Raw genomic sequence first — 19,383 nt, 5'->3', positions numbered from 1 at the left:
GATTGATATACCGTCAGAGTTATGGATCTTCCAAGGCAACAGAGAATCGACCACCTTATTCTTGCCTTTGATGAGAGAAGGAGAGAGATCTAGAATACGTGTGCCGTATGTATTCTGTGTTATATTCTCTGTGCCTTGGGGACCATAACCTTATATAACATTAGCAGTCTTCAACCTATCACAGAAGACCTAATTGGGTTGGGTTTCTACACATAAGGTGGACCATACCAATTTATTTAATACTTTGGAAACCCATAATTAATTAGATCACTTTATTGGGTCCTTTATTAGATAGCTTGTCCATGTACAATTAATTAAATTATGTGAGCCCACAAAATAATTCCAACAATCTCCCACTTGGGCCACATAAGTTATCCGGATATTGTACATGCAAAAACTGGATTGAGCTCTTGCTATCTAAACCAAAATATTCCTTAACAATCTGGTCTATCAATTACACCAATATTGAACCAAAGCAGTCATCGCTACATTTAAAATCACTAGACCCTTCAATGATCACAGTATTAGCATAATCAATAACATAGATCAAGTATGGATGTGTAGCATGGAGATACATAAATGTGATCCAAGAATAAAACATGTATTTCCAACTTATCCTCCTAATGACTCAAAGAGTCCAATAACAGACTTTCAACCAAATGCTAAACTGCAATGAAAGTCATCACTTTATTTCAGAGTAATTCAAATAACCCTTAGTCTGTACAGAAACTTAAATAATGTCAAATGAGTCAATGCTCAAACCGAATACAAACTCCCACTGTACAGGCATATCAACTATATGGACAACACCAATGTGTGTCACATGCCCAAAAAATCTTGGGTGGCCAACCCATGACAACCGCATCCGCAATTATAGAGTTTGCAATAACATGCTCAATTGACACATAACCACTCTGAATTATTTCCTTCCAACTGAAAACTTCATGTCAATATATTTTGACTTTGACAAGTTTCAGTTGTTCTTTAAGTATAATATAGCGGCTTTATTATCACAATTGATCCTCAATAGTTTCTTAGATCATTGATCATTACCGGTGATAAAATTCCGCAGCTTTATTCGGATTCTAAATATCCAACTATTTCCAAATGTCAGATTTTCGATGTGTGAGCATAAAATCCTTAGTTCACTTTATGTACCGCATAATCCGATTAATAATCCAATGTCGGGTTTCTTAAATATATGCCCAACATTCTAATGATGTTCACAATATCTAAACAATGTTCTCTATAAATCCGAATGAGATTACCACCTGATAAAATTTATACTACCACATATGTGGACATAAACATCAATATATTATTCTCAATGTTGACTTTCCAATTTACTCACTCCCACTAAAGTCAACATACGAAATTAATTTATATTTAATTTCAAAATTTCATGCATGCATAATGTCAATGTCATTTAAAATATTGATGTTCAATTTATCAAACTTATCAATCAAGGAATTCATACCAAACATATTTGAATTTCGAAAAATTGAAAATACTACATGGATAAAGGAAAAAATTGATTTGTCCAAACGTGAAACTAAAATCAAATTTCGTTTTTCAAATTCAAATACCAAAAAATAAAAAACTCAGTTCCTAAATAAAGCAAAAAAAAAAAAAAAACACCAACAGTTTTATTGTCATTTTCCATAAGATGTATCTTTCACCATCAGTTGGCAACCGGCTCCTTAGGCAACCCTTTCTTTGCACGCCAATTGGCGTATTTGAGACAATCCTTCTTCACATGTCCATTAGTCCTTTTGCAAAAGAAACTAGTAATCACTTTATCTTGTTTATGTTGCTCCATACGCTGTGAAGTCCCAAAGTTTCCTTCCTTATTGCTCCATTTCCTTTTCTTATTGATGCAATTACCTTGATAGTTATGCCAAGTGAAGCACTTTCAATCACATCTTGTTTCAATCTCTCCTCCTCCTGAACGCACTGCGCAATAAACTCATTCAAAGTCCGCTTTTCCTTCTGGGTATTATAACTTATTTTGAATTGATTAAATTGTGCAGGCAGAGAGATCAAGGCTAAATGCACGAATATGTCTTCCGACAATTCCAACTTGAATGATTTTAGTCGAGTCACAAGATTTGACATTTTCATTATGTACTCCCTTATGTTCCCTTTCTCTTTGTACCGCATTGAGACAAGTTTATTCAGAATAGTACTTGTCTCGACCTTTTCGTTTGCAGCGAAACGATCTGCTATTTGAGTAAGGAACTTTTTGGCATCATTTTCTTCAGGAATTGCACCCCTTATAGTATCCGGAATGGAATGTTTCATAATCATCAGCTTCATGCGATTTGATCGCTCCCACTTTTCCAAAGAACCTTTTTGATCAGCAGTTCCTGAACTGGTCAAAAGTGTGGGGCGATCTTCCCTTAGCGCATAGTCCAAATCCATGCAGCCGAGCACTATCATAACATGCTCTTTCCATTTCTTGAAGTTTGAGCCATTAAGTACTGGAACGTTGTTCAGATTGGCAGATATAGAAGATGCTATAAAAAAATTGAACAAAAAAAACTCACAATAAAATATAGTCCATGCATATATTTAAATTAAATAAATCACAAAATATAAGCATGCTGGTGGTGGGCTCATAAAAAAGAATACCTAACACAACATTGATATTTAGTCTTTGGACAAAAACAACAATTTGTAAGTGGTACACTCAAACATCGTGGTTATTAAATATGGATAATAAATCCGGCCAACAATATGCCTTTCTTTGGACCGACAATTGCATGCATGGATAAATCCGAAATTATCACATATTTCGTACCACATATTGTGCAAAATTGGCCAGAAAATGACATTCCTTTGGGCCGATCATTTTCCGCATAAATTTAACACAATTTAATATCATATAATGTGTCTACAATCTGGCAAGAAAATAATCTTCCTTTGGGCCGATTAATTTCTGCATAGTTTTGACACGCTTTAAGACCACATAATTATGTGCTTATAATCTGGCCAAAAAATAACCTTCCTTTGGGCCGATTATTTTCTGCATAGATATAAACACAATTTTTTTTTTTAAATCTGCAATCTGGCCAAAATATAGTCTTCCTTTGGGCCGGCTATTTTTTCGCATAGATATAAATGCACTTGAAAAAGATATATTGAATCTAAAATCTGACCAGAAAATAATCTTCCTTTGGGCCGATTAATTTCCGCATAGATCTAGATGCACTTTAAAATCATCCATTGTGTTTGAAATTTGGCCAAAAAATAGTCTTCCTTTGGGCCGACTATTTTTCGCATAAATTGAAACACAATTTATTTTGAACTTGAACAATATCTACATATCTCAAAAAATCACTTTATTAACATGAAATTTAAATTTAACCAAATTTGAGATACAAGATATTAATTTAACTTTGATTGGGCCAAATAAAACATAGAGATCAAATATGCAAGAAATAAAATATTTGCACTTTATAATTATTCATCCACAAATATTTTATCGAAATAAACAAAGACGATAAAATAAGAATAATTTCATATTAATTTTATTTCATGCAATTAAATTTTGAAATGATCTAATTTAATTTCAGAAATCAGAATTGCGGAAGTCAAAATTTAATAAATAGTCAAAATTCTGGATTTCAAAATTTGGACAACCAAACAAGGCCTTAAATCACCAAAAAAAAATCCCAAAATTCGAAAAAAAAACCCTAACCCTAGTCCTGAAACCGGCACCGCCCCCTCCTCCGACGATATCAGTCGGCGGCGACCACGACCCAGGATCGCCTTACCATCGCCGACCACATCCATACCATCTCAGACCACAAAAATGCCTGAATTCGATCGAAATCCTCAAAAAATCGGACGGAAATCGAGCAACCATAGCTTCCGAGATTCAGTCACAAAATTCGATCATGTCGCGGCGGTTTTCGATCGATAAACCATACTAATATGGGCGCCAGGAGATGGAAAAGAGAACGCCCAAACATTCACCGCCGGAAAGTTGCCGGAAAACGTTCGATTGGCCCAAAATCCGGCGGCTCTATTCAAAATTCGAAAAATCGAATTTTTATTTTTCAGATTTTCGATTTTTTTTTCGAAAATAAATCAGAATTTTTGGATGAAAAAAATCGAAAATTCTAGATCCAAAGAGCATGAATTTATTTATATTCAAATTCAAAAAATTTTAAGAAAAAATCAGGTCTGAATCCAAAAATTTATAGACTAAAAAATCGTCTCTAATCTGTGAATAAAACATAATTTTCTGTTTCGATCCATCAATAAACAAAATTCTCATAATTCAACATGAATCTGGCTCCTATACCACTTGTTGGAGATTTAATAAAATAAATCTATAAATCATGTGATTAAATCCATATATCACAACACGCCAGGAATTCATGTCGAATTATCAGAAAATATGAATAACAGTAAAAACATACCAGAATCCATTGATTGATATACCGTCAGAGTTATGGATCTTCCAAGGCAACAGAGAATCGACCACCTTATTCTTGCCTTTGATGGGAGAAGGAGAGATATCTAGAATACGTGTGCCGTATGTATTCTGTGTTATATTCTCTGTGCCTTGGGGACCATAACATTATATAACATTAGCAGTCTTCAACCCATCACAGAAGACCTAATTGGGCTGGATTTCTACACATAAGGTGGACCATACCAATTTATTTAATACTTTGGAAACCCATAATTAATTAGATCATTTTATTGGGTCCTTTATTAGATAGCTTGTCCATGTACAATTAATTAAATTATGTGAGCCCACAAAATAATTCCAACAATTGTTCTAAATCTTCTCATCAAAATAGGATGGCAAGCCTATTATCATAAAAGGGAACGATTTTCATTAAATTTTATAATGGATATGCCCGATTTATTTTCATATGTTTTTAAAAGAGTATTGGAAACATCTAAAAAAATTGATTTTCAATAATCACTTCTCTTTTTTTTTTTGTTCTTAACCCTAGATTTTGTGTTAGTTTATGCATAATTTAATCAAAATGTCAAAGTTAATCTCATGGTGATTTTGATTATTGTGATTATGGTATTTTGATAAATAAGTAAAAATTTATTTGATGCTCTTACCCTCAATAATTTTGAAGAGAGGAATGTTTGTTATCCAATTAAATTTTGCTAAAAATAAGGTATTAAAAGCAATTCTATACCAAACAGTACTCTAGCTTAAAAATTTTCTTTTTTCACTTTTATTTTCAAACACTACCCAATTTTTATTTTTCTCACTTCTTCCCAACATATAAATTTAATAACTTCTCTTTAATATTTCCCTAAATTAGAAATTGTTAGTTGCTTACCCTCAAATTTTTCTGTAAATTAAAGCTTCTACCCATTGTTTTTCTTCTCATTGATGCTCCCTGCTCATGAAATATAGTAAGAGATTGCCCAAAAGAATTATTGTTCAAAGAGTGTTTGAGTAAACTTATTTAAAACAACGTTGTTTTAAATATGTTAACATATACACTCTTGCATCTTATGAGTTGTTTTAAAAGCATATAAGATGTGATGTCTGATTTTATAGATAATATGTTAAAGTGTTTAAATGAACTTGTTTTAAACCACTTGAAAATATTAACGTGTTTGGTATTATAATATTTTTTATTGTCAAAATTATTAAAAAAGTTAAAATTATATGTATTAATGTAAGTAGTTATATATTTATATAATTATAATTATAATTGTATATATATGTGTGTGTGCGTGAAAATAATTTTATAATTTTAAAAAATAAATATATTTTATATTTATGTTTAGAACATTTTATGTTCTTTGGAGAAAAATTATTTAATATTATTTTTAATGTGTATAAATACAATATTGATTAAAAAAATTGTATTTAATATTTACTCAATAAAATATTAACACTTTCTTTTATATTCTAACAAAAAGATAGAATAAAATCGTATTTTAAATATGATTAAAAAAAACAAAATGATAAAGTGAAGATTTAAAGAGCTTTGATAAAATGAGGATTTAAGAAAATATATGATGATATTTTGGAGAAATAAAATATAAAAATAATTTTTTTTGGAAAAAATATGGGGCGTCTCTACTTTTTTTAAAATGGTTTATAAGGTGTTAGCAACTTATTTTGACAGCTTACAATTTGTTTGAAACTTTTTTTATCAAACAAATTATGAGAGCTTATAAACTGTAAAACAATTTATAAGCTATTTTTGGCCAAACATCCTTTTAGTTACAAATAATACCACATTTTATCATATTTTTTCATCATAAACCTATATATATAATCTAGGAAAAATCGGAATCTTGAATTTTTTTACAATCTAGGAAAAATCGGAATCTTGAAAGACAACCGTCGCAAATTTCAAAAATTCGATCACACCTAACTTTCCCTCCATTTTCTTATACTACTCTCTGTAAATACCTGTAAATTCGCTCCATTTTCTTCCACTTCACTACACAACATTTAAAATTTTTCTCACTTACACGATTTTACAAGTTCACAACACTTAAAATTTTTATCTCTTACACGATTTTACTACTTCACAACACTTAAAATTTTTATCTCTTACACGATTTTTTTACTACTTCAAAACAATTAAAATTTTTATCTTTTACACGATTTTATCACTTTACAACACTTAAATTTTTTTTATCTCTTATACGATTGTACCAATTCAAAACACAAATTTATTAAATTCTTAATTTTTTTTATTTTACCTAAAATATTAGCGACAGAACTCATATAAACCGTCGCTAAATGTAGCGACAGTTTATATATGCTTTCCGTCGCAAATATCATTTGCGACGGTTAACTATAATTTGCGACGGTTGTCAAAACCGTCGAAAATTGTAGCTACGACATCGGTTTTCATTTGCGACGGTTTTTAAAACCGTCGCAAATTGCTAGCTACGACAACTGTGAAAAACCATTGTCTTTGAGCGAACCATTTAACAACAGTTTTAAAAGGGCTACGACAACGGTATGACATTTTTCTTGTAGTGTTGCTTGCACAACGAGGAGAAAGTCTGAAATAATTAGGTGAATCCTTATATTATGTTATCTAGAGATCTTAAAAACCTCCTATAACAAAAAGCTCTGCATACAAGACAGATAAAGGTTTCTCATTTCTTCCCAAAAACAAATATCGGTTGACCCTCGTGATTTCGGATTACACCTCCAATTGCACAGCGATTAGTGCTCTCATTATAAGCTGCCAAGATCCAAACGTAGAGTATCCACAGGCGGAGAAATCCGATGTTACGGTGAGAAGCTAGCTGCAATGTTTGACGAGCATCTTGTAAGTCACACAACCGATCCTTATTTCGTTAACGTGTTGCCATTGGTGAGGAATAGACACCGAATTTCAGCTTGTTATGTGCTGTATTTATTAAATATTGAACTATTAAAATTGTCTTTTAACCGTGGGCATTCTTCGTATGTGGTCCAAATACTCAAACCAAGACTATCCTAATTTAATAAGATAATGATTAAAATTTCATTCAGGATCCTACATACATTTGTCTTTTTCATCCAAAGATAATAAAGAATCATTGAGAATTAAATATATTATGTACTATTTTACAAAAAATATTATTTTGAGATTGTCTGATCTCCAACCCTATCTAACTAATGAAAATTTAATATTTTTTATACTAAAAATATTATTTTTCATAACAAATATACGTCGAGTCGATGCGTCTCATGGATATAGACCATTAAGATGGCGTCATAAGAGGCATTTTCACTAATTTATTGTACCAGTGTGAACAAAATTTTACCTTATAGATTAATGACAATAAACATTAAATAATATCTTAAAACAGGTGTATATTCATTATTTTTACAAAAAAAAATGAATAACAGTACCGGTAAATGGGAGCTGGCTGGGGTTCGACATGAATTTGAATCATAATTATATTATTCCAATGCGATGTTTCCATTCATTAAAATTAAAACATACCTTGAAATTAATTTGCTGTCAACTTCAGGGCGGCGTTTAAGCAAAGCTAAGTATTGATAAAGAAAATTTGTGTTTTACCATTCTTGTTTTAGTTAATTCTATATCAATTCATCTATTTTGTTAATAGTAAGAAAAATAAATTTTGTGTGTGTGTGTCTGTGTTTTGAGTTTGTACTCTCTAAAAATGTTCACATCCTCCTCCCTATTCAATATTCATTTATTTAGTTAAAAATAGTCATTTTATTGTTGTCAATTTTATAACAAATTGGACAGTAGTTACTATATTTCTTGTCAACATTATGAATTTTAACCATTATCTTATCAAATTTATTTTTCAAAAACGTTGAGTGGCAAAACCAACACAAATCTTGTTACCAGTGAAGCTCGAATAAAAATCGGAAAGTTTGAACGTAAAATTGCAAAGCAAGATGACCAATGCTCCCCAAGTTTTTACCGCATTTCAGCTAACGGATTCCTTCTCCATCGAAGAGGTTGATGCTCCTTTTCATTTTCTTCAATTTTACTCCATGGAAATTTATGTCTTGACGGTTTCCTTTTCCCTGCTCTCAATCCCAAGTAATCTCCACGTTTCTTAACAAAAAATAAGAATATAAATGATTATGGACTGTGCATGGGAATACCTATAATCACATATTCACATGCATGATATTCAATAGATTTATTTTTGAAACTGTTAATATGGTATTGCATACCTTGAGACAAAGACCTTCGTACACATCACAAATGGGGAATTCAATTGGACAACAATATTCAGAGCCATTACAGCAAACCGCACTATTTAGTGGACAACAATCATAAATGAGACAAATGCCCCATATATGAAAGCGGCAGCAGCATGTGGTACGTGGTGGACAGAAGGAAAAGTCTCCACATAAAGTAGGGGATGGTGGGGGTGGTGGTGGTGGGGGTTGTGGTGGTCGTGGTGGAATTGGAGGTGGCACTGGAGGCGATGGTGGAGGTGGTGATGGTGGTGGAGGTGGTGATGGTGGTGGAGGCGATGGTGGAGGAGGTGGTGGGGGTGAGGGAGGTGGTGGAGAGGGCGGCGGTGGCGGTGGAGGCGATGGGGGAGGAGGTGAGGGTGGTGGCGGTGATGACGGTGGTGGCGGCGATGGTGGAGGTGGTGATGGTGGTGGAGGCGATGGTGGTGGGGGTGAGGGAGGTGGTGGAGATGGCGGCGGTGGCGGTGGAGGCGATGGGGGAGGAGGTGAGGGTGGTGGCGGCGGCGATGGTGGTGGAGGCGATGGAGGTGGTGGTGAGGGAGGTGGTGGAGATGGCGGCGGCGGCGGTGGAGGCGATGGGGGAGGAGGTGAGGGTGGTGGCGGTGACGACGGAGGCGGAGGCGATGGTGATGGTGGTGGGGGCGAGGGAGGTGGTGGGGGTGGCGGCGGCGGAGGCGACGGGGGAGGAGGTGAGGACGGTGGCGGTGACGACGGTGGCGGCGGCGATGGTGGAGGTGGTGATGGTGGTGGAGGCGATGGTGGTGGGGGTGAGGGAGGTGGTGGAGATGGTGGCGGCGGCGGCGGAGGCGATGGGGGAGGAGGTGAGGGTGGTGGAGGTGACGGTGGTGGCTGCGGCGATGGGGGAGGTGGTGAGGGTGGTGGCGTTGACGACGGCGATAGTGGCGATGGCATGAGGTGGTGACGATGGTGGTGGTGGAGGCGATGGCAGAGGTGGTGACGATGGTGGTGGTGGTGACGACGGCGACGGCGGCGGCGGCGATGGATGAGGTGGTGGTGGCTGACGGAGGAGGTGGTGGTGGCGGTGGCGGTGGTGGTGGAGGGGAGGGAGGAGGTGGTGATAGCGGCGTTGGTGGTGGAGGCGATGGCGGAGGTGGTGAGGGTGGTGGCGGTGACGACGGCGGTGGCGGCGATAGATGAGGTGGTGGATGGAGGGGCGGCGGCGGTGGAGGCGATGAGGGGGGTGGCGATGGAGGAGGTGGTGGCGGCGGCGACGATGAGGGAGGTGGCGATGGAGGAGGTGGTGACGGAGGAGGTGAAGGAAGTGGTGATGTTGGGGGAAGTGGTGTTGGTGGTGGAGGCAAAGAAACAGGCGGGGGTGGTGGCGGCGAAGTTTGTGTGGGTGAGGGAAGAGGCTGTGTTGGTGGTGGTGGAGGTGGTGAGTATGATGGTGGAGGTGGCGGTGATTGAGTTGGTGGCGGAGGCGAGTGGGTGGGAGGAGGAGGTGGTGGTGGTGGTGTAAAAAATGGGAGTGGGAATGGAATAGGAGCCAAGGACTGTGTCAATGAATGAAATAGAGGTGGTATCTTAGTGGGATAAGAAGCCATGGCATTGATCGCACAAACACCATATCTAGATCCAGTATTCCTTCTAATCCAAGCATATCCATCCATCCCCCAATCCTTCCCCCAAGAGTTCTTCACAATCCAGTATTCCTCATCTCCTTCACTTCCATATCCCACTACCAACACTGCATGATCTATTTCATCCGGATTCCCAGAGCATTCCCCATCGTAAATCCCCTGCAAAGCAATAAAACCGAATCATCTCAAACTGCGGTAGATAAAAGCCAGAGAGATAACGCTTAGCATACCCCTGTATACAATTGGAAATCAATTGCGGAGCCATAAATCCCAACGCTAACAGGCTGTTTCGCAACTGCACATAGCATGGTACTTTCTTCTTCTTCAACGTCTATGTATCCGTCAATGCTCACAACTTTGTCTCCTTCCTGTTAAATCAAGCACAATTTCCGCCTCTCAACACATATAAAATTCAAAGTTCAACGTAAAATGTATGATAAAACCTTGGTGCTGTTGCATTTGTCATCGTTTCCAATGTATGGATAATTAGATTCCGCATTGATTCCTCCGTTGTTAATGATCCATTCAAAAGCATAGTCCATGTAGCCTCCATCGCAACCATAATTGGTCGAATCACAGTCAACGAGTTCTTGTTCCGAGAGGCTAACCAGTTCTCTCGTGGTCAGGGCATTTATCGCTTCCACTGCTCCGGTGGAAGAAAAGGCCCAGCAACTTCCTGTAAAAATTTCCAACCCATGGGTTCAAGATTTACAAAGTAGTGGTGTCAATACGTCTCAGTTATACTTAATCGCCAACTCTTTTTTTAATTAACCATAATTTCTCATTTGCATTTCCTTGTTCGTGTTCTTATTAAAAAAAAGGTTATAAGATTTTAAAATACATTTTCAATAATTAACTATAAACTTCTAAATTATAATTATTTTTCCAGTTAAAATGTACTATTACCAATATCAAAAACTTCGAAGATGCTATTTGCTATAGTACAAGATAAGTCGATGCAATATAATATGTTATTATTTCCAATGCCCCCACATCCTGAAATTTCCACTCATTCGAACTTTTCAATATCAAGCTGTCATCGCAACTCAATCATCGATCCCCACTCCTTTTTGTATATGTAAATATATTCTACCATTTACACAAAAATCACCGCTGTAAGAAATTTATAAAAAAAAAAAAAAAAAAAACTTACCACATTGACCTTGATCCTTCACTCCTGTAACAACGCCGTATTCCCTCCAATCCAGAGAAGTAGGAGCTTCGCAGGACGAAAGCTTCATCTTCAGCTGAACATCCTCCAACGAATATCTCCTCCTTTTCTCAAAGGGCATCTGTATTTTCCTAGTGTAGATCTTCCTGAACTCCTCATTGCTCAAATCTGCGAATTTGTTCAACCCCACGAGGAGCCCCATCGGCAATCTTCTGTCCACGTTTTTCTCCAGCACATACTTGATATTAGTCCGGAAGATCCTTAGTCTAGTGGCCGCCTCTTCCGCGTGCTCGTACACCTTGCCGTGCTTCTCCTTCCATAATTGGAAAAGCTCCGGGATTCGCTCTTCAAGAATCTCATCAGGGTTGGCTCCGATGATTGAGAATTCGAGGGGGATGGAAGAAGCTACGATTGCTAATGAGGTCAGAAGGAAGGCGTGGAGAAATTGGTGTCCCATCAACCCCGATCTTCATTGACTGTTGTGTGGCTTCATGCCTTTGAGGCTGAAGAATTAAAAGTGTTACCAATCAGTCAGCTCACAGTGATGACTTATGGTATAACTGACCCTTCATTATTAAAAATAAAAGAATAGCCGATGGAAAAGTACCCCATCGATATAAGATAAGATAAAATCCGTTCAGGCATCATGTTAGCCTTTTATTTTTATTATTTGTATTTTTTAAATTAATCAATTAATATTTCTTTTCAGGGATTACGAGTTTATAATAATAATAAAGAATACGAAAAAATATACTTGATCATATATTTATTAACGAATACTAATTGGGTTTGGGCTGGTTTGTTGGATAAGGAGAAAAACGTGGCCAATATAAATTGGTTGGGGATTTTAAGAAAAAAAACACTCACCCCATTAGGTTTACTATTTAATTTCATGGGTCCAGAAGTAATGGCCACGTGAATTTAACAGATCGGAACAAATATTTATTGGTGCATTTTATATTAAAAAAATCGGAACAATATAATTTCAAATTAGAAAACATATACATGTAGCTAAAAATTGTGATTATATAAATTATTCTGAAGGCTCGTAAACGGATCTAAGTAATCATAGATCGGTGTTCCAGCTAGCTCGTAAGCGAGTTCAAGTAATTGGTGAAAAGAAAATTTTGTGGGTTATCAACTATGTCACAAACAAACGTCAGAGGTGTCGAGGTTCGTCCGGCGTAGACACTCCGACGCTCAAGTCAAAAAATAATTTAAAGATGTTATCCAAACGCTAAATAGTTTAAACATAAAATAATGATAGTATTCTTTTATTTATAGATTTTTTACGAGTGTCTAATGAGCTTGGCCTTTCTAATCAATTTGGATTTTAACAATGGGCTAAATAATAGAATTGGAATATACCCATCATATATGTACTCGGGTAACGCACAGAAAAAAATAAAATCCATAGTTTAAGATAAATGTATATAAATTTAATCACACTTAAAATAAAAGTTAACCTTTTGAAGTGTCTGGACTACTTCCTATTTTCTAATACGCTGTTTACAATCTACACCGAGTCTGAATAAAGTTGAGGCCCGCAACTGACCGGCAGATAGGAACTTGGGATAGATTTCAAAAGCAGGTCAATAATTGTTTGATTTTTCGATAAAACCTTTAATTTGCTAGTATATTTTAGTAAACAGCTATAGCTTCAATATGGATATTTGTTACGTATGTACAGAATAAGAAATTAAATTGAGAGCACGCACGCAATAGTATTTTATAGGAATTTGTACACAACTTAAAATTGAATCTGTAATTATTAATCATGAGGCAAATTAAAATCTCGGAAAATTGTAATATTAGTCTTGTAAGTTGAAATATTTTGGGTTTTATTCATATAAGTTGAATTAAAATTTGGTTTTCATACATTAACTAGAATTATTTTTTTGGTTTTAGTCTTTTTTTTTTATGAAACCACAATTCATCGAATATGATATATTTTACAATAGTTATCTCTTGTGTGACACATGTAGTGAGAATAAAGATCATATTGCTCACATTAAAATTCATCTACTAATATGGATAAAATATAATGAAATAGAGCCACTTTGAATTGAGGTATGGAAGGGAGCCCCTATGAAGAAGTTCTGGAAATAAATATAATAAAGCAAAATGACTTTCGATATTTTAAAATGGGAGAAAAAAAAATTGTTGTTTATGTATATTCTAAAATGTGTAATATAAGTTTTATTTTCGGTACATGTGATATGTATTAGAGAATTGATGTCCAATAAATCATATTTAATAAATTAATTTAATGGTTTCCTGACAAAAATACTAAAACAAATTTAGATTACTAAAATTACAAATTTTCCATTGCTGACGTTGTCGTAATAAGGAATTGTTTTCTCATACTCTCGATATTGTTTATTATATGTATAATTGTCAATTTCTTGAGATATTAGTGATCTGATCCCTAAGGAACGATCTTTGATGTGTTCCACATGTTGCACGATGTTTCTCTGTAGACGGGGTAATTTTTTTTTAATTGTCGTATGTGTATCTATATCTATGTATATTAATTTACTATCATATCTATATCCATTTATATATATATATATATATATATATATATATATATTTAATTATTTATTTATGATAATGATACTAATAACACCTTACTTTATTTGAAGTTTGTTATGTGAGATTGATTATAATTTATAAAGGCCTATAATGAGTATAAATAAGTTAAAAGATACGGAGAATATAACTATTTTAACATCAATTATTATAAAACTCGAGTAAAAATGAGAATATAACTAATATATCGTTCTAGTTATCAAATAGTCGTTATAATTACGTGAAAGGACGTGTTATGTAAATAAGTATTAACTTGAATGGATGTAATTAAATTATGAGCAACGTTTGAAGTTTTTAAGAAATCACATGCAAAATATATATTATAATTTTTTATAGTCTCGATCCTTGATTGATTGATTAATTAATTAATAATTTGTCATAGTATAATTATTTAATGTTATTTCCACTTTTGCTCAATCATTGCTTTTGATGATTGGTTGGATGGATCCTAAGGAGGGTCACTCGTCGTGTGTGTGTTATTTTTTTTTTCATGGACTACCTATTTAGTATTCAAAAACAATTCAACCATATTGAAAAAAAATTAAAAGTAAATTACTTATATTTATTTATTTATAAAACAAATCAACAAAATTTTCTCTCATTTTATCCATTTTCTTACATTTCAATATTATCGCTACATACATATATTAAAATACTATATTACAAATCATTAAATTTTAATATTAAAAATAAAAGTACATTTTATTATTAAATATAACATGCATTGGAACGCACAATGTATTGTATATATTGAACAATTATATTTTCCAAAAATATAATGTATTTTTCACCATCCTACAACAAATATAGGCATTAATATTGTGAAATTCACTATTATTAATGTTAGAATTGAAAATAAATTTAGAATGATGAATATTTTTATCTCAGAAAATATTTTTGTTGGGTTAGCAAAACTGAAATTTTGTTCTTGTCATTTGAGTTTTCGGTAAGTCAATTAATATGAATTTTGTGGAAGTAGGCTTACTGAAAATTGTTGAACAAATAGCTTATCAAGAAAATCAGTTGAAGTTTCCAGAATAATATAAAGTATGTAGACTTAAAAGTAAATAAACACAAGGTTGTATCTGGATGTTTGGAGATTTCAAAACCCATACGTTACCCCTTCTTCATCGCGGAAGGTTTGCACTAAAAGACTTTAGTAATTACAAGTAATTTAAAAGCACTCACTTCAGTAGGATTTAACCATATCTAACTGAAACTCTTAATAAAATTTCAACATAAACATTTTGAGTAATAAGACATCTTGCTCTCAATTACACATTGTTTCTCACGAAAATTGCGGGCGTGTCAGGCACGTGATCGTGCCAAAGTTGTGAATGATCTGACTCCGTTTACCAAGCATTGCGAGTCTCGATTCGGTCGTAAGTTCTAACTCCTTCGAAATGGCTCAAAAACGCAAACACAAAATGAGGAATAAGACAAAATTACATGAGGAATCCATGAACACCATCAAATTTAATTACGCTGTTATGAATTTGAACGACATTATCACAAGAAAGTTGAAGGAATATGTAAAAATCTCAAGGAACTAAAATACTGAAAATTGGAAAAAGATGAACTATTGAGAGGAATTCTGCAGAGCTTTGCTGTAGATTTGTTGTGTTGATTTTGTCGGGGGCTTTTTCTGATTCCTCTTTCTGCTTTTGTCACCCTCCACGGGGGAGTTTCAGCCACATTCCACGATCTCCCCACGATTTCTACGTCGTGTAATGGTCCATCGTGCTTTTCCTGGGCCAACCATAATTCTCCTGGACTTAGCACCATTTGGGCCTTCATGTCTGATGGGTTTTTATTTTTATTGAATTTCAAATATTTGGGCTAAACAACTGCCCCCTAGTCAATTTGGGCCAATGGCAAATTTGGCTCATTTTGGCTATTTGGCTACTTTGACCAATTTGGCCCAGTTGGTTATTTAAAGCTCACGTACAGTCATATGATTTTGAAAGGATTGGTTCTATGGATTTGAATATGAATTGACCGAGACACATGTTTTTCTTCGATCGAGTTAAATCCAAGTGTGCATTCCCTGAACCCCCTAATTCCTCTCACTTTCCATAAACCCTTCTTTATTTCTTTCTTTCTCACTTCCCCCAAACCTCCATCGGTGCCCACCGATTTTCACGAAGAAATTGCTGCTCCATCGACTTTGTGATGTCATCCCATTTTCTGAAAGTTGCCATCATCAATCTCCTTGACATCAAACCATACCTTCTCAAGGTAGGTATATTTAACCATCTTTCTCAATGCTCCATCACAAAAATATTGTAGAATATGTCACATTTCATGCTGCATGCAAGATGTTTGTGAATATGTCTGAATGAATTTTTGATAAGTAACAATGGGTGTTGCACTTCAACAAAGGTGCTACCTTGCTGTGCATATTCAGGACTTGGCCTTTGGCTAGTGCAACTTCTGTAATCTTCATATTGAGAACACAACCACACGAGTTGCTCTTCTTTTGCCCAAATCATTAGCTAGCACTGTATAAATTAGATCTGATTGAGATGGCAGAGTCTGATGGATTTCAGAAGATGGAAATGAGGTATATATAAATCATCCAACTGTCATTCACTTGGTCATCTTCCATCCTGCTTAGTAGATGCTCTTCTTCTTCGCTGTTATGTTGCATTATTATTTGAGCATTCATAGTTTGCTGATCAACACTCTGTTATTCATCACTTGGTCCCATTTATTTCGCAGGAACATAGTTGGAGAAATCGAGAATTTATTTCAAAGGCCAATACAAGAAAATATCTTAAAGACCAATAAAGATGAAAATTCCCCGTGGTAGTGTCGCTGGCCTATCAAAAAGAAAATTACCAAGCTTTGATGAATATCTCTGCAACCGGCTGAGCATATATGTATGGAGGAGTGTCAGACACATCAAGAGGAAATAAAATATGTAGGCTAGGGACAGTAGGTGTATGTTTTTACACTTGTTTACCATGATTTGGCAAGTGTTTTTTTTTTTATGTGTAGAGTTGAGAAAGTGGCTTGAAAGCCAAACTTTGTTGGTAAAATGCATTGTTGTTCTTGTATATGTTGCTTGGGATATATTTGCAGGTGTTTACAATTTTGACATATCACATTTATAAAGGAAACTCTGCCAAAATTTTTCTAAAAACTAAAAAAAACAGCCAAAAGCCCGTTTTCTTCAACATTGACGCAAACATTGCGGGTCAACACTGCTTGTTATCAATCAACTGTTAAACAACATTTTTCAAACAATATTCTCCAAGGTTTCAAGATATGCCATAAGCAAACTTCAATTTTTCATCAATTTGGCCAACCAACACAAAAAATATTCCTCTCAAAATACATCAACTACATCGAATTTCATGAGTAATCATTTTATTTATTCACAATACTCTATCACTATTTACAAAGAACTTCAGCAAAGAATGGCTTAAAAGCCTATTCTTCACATATTTACAGAAATTTCTTATGAAGTAATATGACAAAACTAACCAAAGTGGCCATCCAGCCTACTTTGTACAATACTTCCCATCTATTCCATCTTTATGAACCACCTGTCTCCGGCTGTCGATCTTTCATCTGAGCCAGAGCTAAGATTAAATCCTCTATTTGTAAATTTTCTTCCTTACTGCTATCACATTCATCTTCAAATATTATTTCAGTTCCGTCGATGTCCCATAATTCCTGAGATTGTACCTCATTCACCAGCTCCTGCAATGTGGCTTTCCATTCGGAAGTTGCAGCCACTTCCATCTCTTCTTTAGTGAATTTAATCATCGACCTCCTCGATAATAGGTCGAACCATGGGTCTAGGAGAGACCATGGCAATGGGTTTGAGAATTTTTTCAACTGCTTCCCTTACTTTCTCGGAGTCCATGTAGACTGTTCCTTGCTGTCCATTCACCTTGTAATCACGGATTCTAATAGGTCCGAAAGCTCCATCATAATATCTAGCCTCAACTGCGTTGGAATTAGATTGATACGGCTGCGAATCAGCCTGTACCACTTCCACTTCATCCCCTTTCCACATCAACAGTAACTGGTGCATGGATGATGGTACACAATGATTGGTGTGAATCCAATCCCTTCCTAACAAAGCATGAAAGCTAGCACTTGAATTGACCACGAAAAAGGCTGACAGCGAGGATCGGGATCCTACAGTAACATTCGCTGGCAACACTCCTAAAGTTTTTGTAGATTCCCCGATAAAAGCCGCCACAGAGACTTCGGTAGGAATCAAGTCTTCCACATTCTTCCCCAACTTTTGAAGAATCCTGTATGGTAGAATATTCACAGCTGACCCATTATCTATCAGCACTCTAGACAACGGCTTTCCATTCACATGCGCTACAATGTAGAGTGGTTTGATATGCTTAGTCATTTCGTTGGTTCGTTGGTGGGTCGTTTCATCAACACTCTTTTCTCTTCATTGACAAGAACATCGACGCTCTCATTCAAAATATCAGTTTGAATGGATTCTGTACCACTCTGATTTTCAGTGAATACATTGGATTCAAATGTTCTTTTGCGTTTAAACTCCTCTGGCAGCATTAACGAACCAGTGACACATTCAAATGAAATGAGAATATGTCCCACCCTGAAAGTAGCTTTCTTGACAACATTATTGTCTTCCTCCGTCAACAAGTCATCATCTTCCTCTTCTTTATTTTCAGTAGCCTTCCTCCCAAATTTTTTCTTCTCTCTTAGTGATTCCTCCACCTTAGATCTGCGCTCAGCAGCTTTTTCTCTCAACAAACGTCGTTTTTGGGTCCGAGAAAGTAGTTTTAGGAACTTTGGATGCTCTACCCGTTTCCATACACCATTGGGGATTGCTCTGGGAGGAATAACAAAACGAAATTCTCTTTCATATCTATTATTGGTGTCTAGAGGTGGTGGCCTCTGTATTAACTTCTGGAATGACTGTCGGTCACTCCTTCCCTCACCATTCATTGACCCATGAAACGAAACATTTCCGAGGTGCTGGTTCTCTGGCCTTTTGGCCATGGATCCCCTACTGTACCTCATATTCCTCCTATATAATACATATCATCTCCACTGTGACAGCGGCCTTTTCCATGAAAAGTTTCTGTCTTGTTCTCCTTTACCACAAACATCATTTTTCGAGGCAGTGTGGCATACCAAGTAAAAACAATACTAGTCAATGAATTGGGAAACAAACATAACTTATAGTTGAAAAAGTTATCCAAATTTTCCAATTCCCCACACTGAATTGTAAACCTGGCCGCATGTTCCACGCTGGATTGACCGTCTTCCCCGAAATATAACGTGAAGTCTGGAATGCGGTATCCTTTTTGATAAGGGTTGTCACGATC

At 35.7% G+C, this 19,383-nt stretch overlaps 2 protein-coding genes across 3 annotated transcripts; both read right to left on the bottom strand.

The window, feature by feature from the left end:
• Positions 1 to 1,791: 1,791 nt before the first annotated feature.
• Positions 1,792 to 3,795, bottom strand: LOC142526176 (uncharacterized). Its single transcript, XM_075630428.1, has 2 exons — positions 3,777 to 3,795; positions 1,792 to 2,516 (listed from the first exon to the last, which is right to left on the bottom strand). The coding sequence occupies exons 1-2, from the start codon at positions 3,793 to 3,795 to the stop codon at positions 1,792 to 1,794; spliced, it is 744 nt and encodes a 247-aa protein (XP_075486543.1).
• Positions 3,796 to 8,233: 4,438 nt separating this feature from the next.
• Positions 8,234 to 12,078, bottom strand: LOC142526776 (uncharacterized). Of its 2 annotated transcripts, XM_075631355.1 has the most exons (6): positions 11,444 to 12,078; positions 10,734 to 10,966; positions 10,521 to 10,658; positions 9,892 to 10,449; positions 8,663 to 9,855; positions 8,234 to 8,540 (listed from the first exon to the last, which is right to left on the bottom strand). In XM_075631355.1, the coding sequence occupies exons 1-5, from the start codon at positions 11,916 to 11,918 to the stop codon at positions 8,749 to 8,751; spliced, it is 2,511 nt and encodes an 836-aa protein (XP_075487470.1). In that variant the 5' UTR covers positions 11,919 to 12,078; the 3' UTR covers positions 8,234 to 8,540; positions 8,663 to 8,748. The 2 variants fall into 2 exon arrangements, with proteins under 2 accessions (XP_075487470.1, XP_075487468.1); XM_075631353.1 differs by having other exon boundaries at positions 8,663 to 10,449.
• Positions 12,079 to 19,383: the final 7,305 nt, after the last annotated feature.

This window comes from Primulina tabacum, chromosome 15 (assembly GCF_025594145.1).
Source record: "Primulina tabacum isolate GXHZ01 chromosome 15, ASM2559414v2, whole genome shotgun sequence".
NCBI lineage: Eukaryota > Viridiplantae > Streptophyta > Magnoliopsida > Lamiales > Gesneriaceae > Primulina > Primulina tabacum.
The sequence above is the reverse complement of the archived record's forward strand: the minus strand, read 5'-3'. Positions and strand labels throughout refer to the sequence as shown.

Excerpts from the sequence above, each read along its gene's own strand:
- LOC142526776 (XM_075631353.1), bottom strand. The coding sequence starts at position 11,918 with ATGGGACACCAATTTCTCCACGCCTTCCTTCTGACCTCATTAGCAATC. Across the intron at positions 10,967-11,443 it reads GAAGGATCAAGGTCAATGTG|GAAGTTGCTGGGCCTTTTCT; the intron begins GTAAGTTTTTTT and ends AAATTTTTACAG. Across the intron at positions 10,450-10,520 it reads ATTTCCAATTGTATACAGGG|GGGATTTACGATGGGGAATG; the intron begins GTATGCTAAGCG and ends ATTGCTTTGCAG.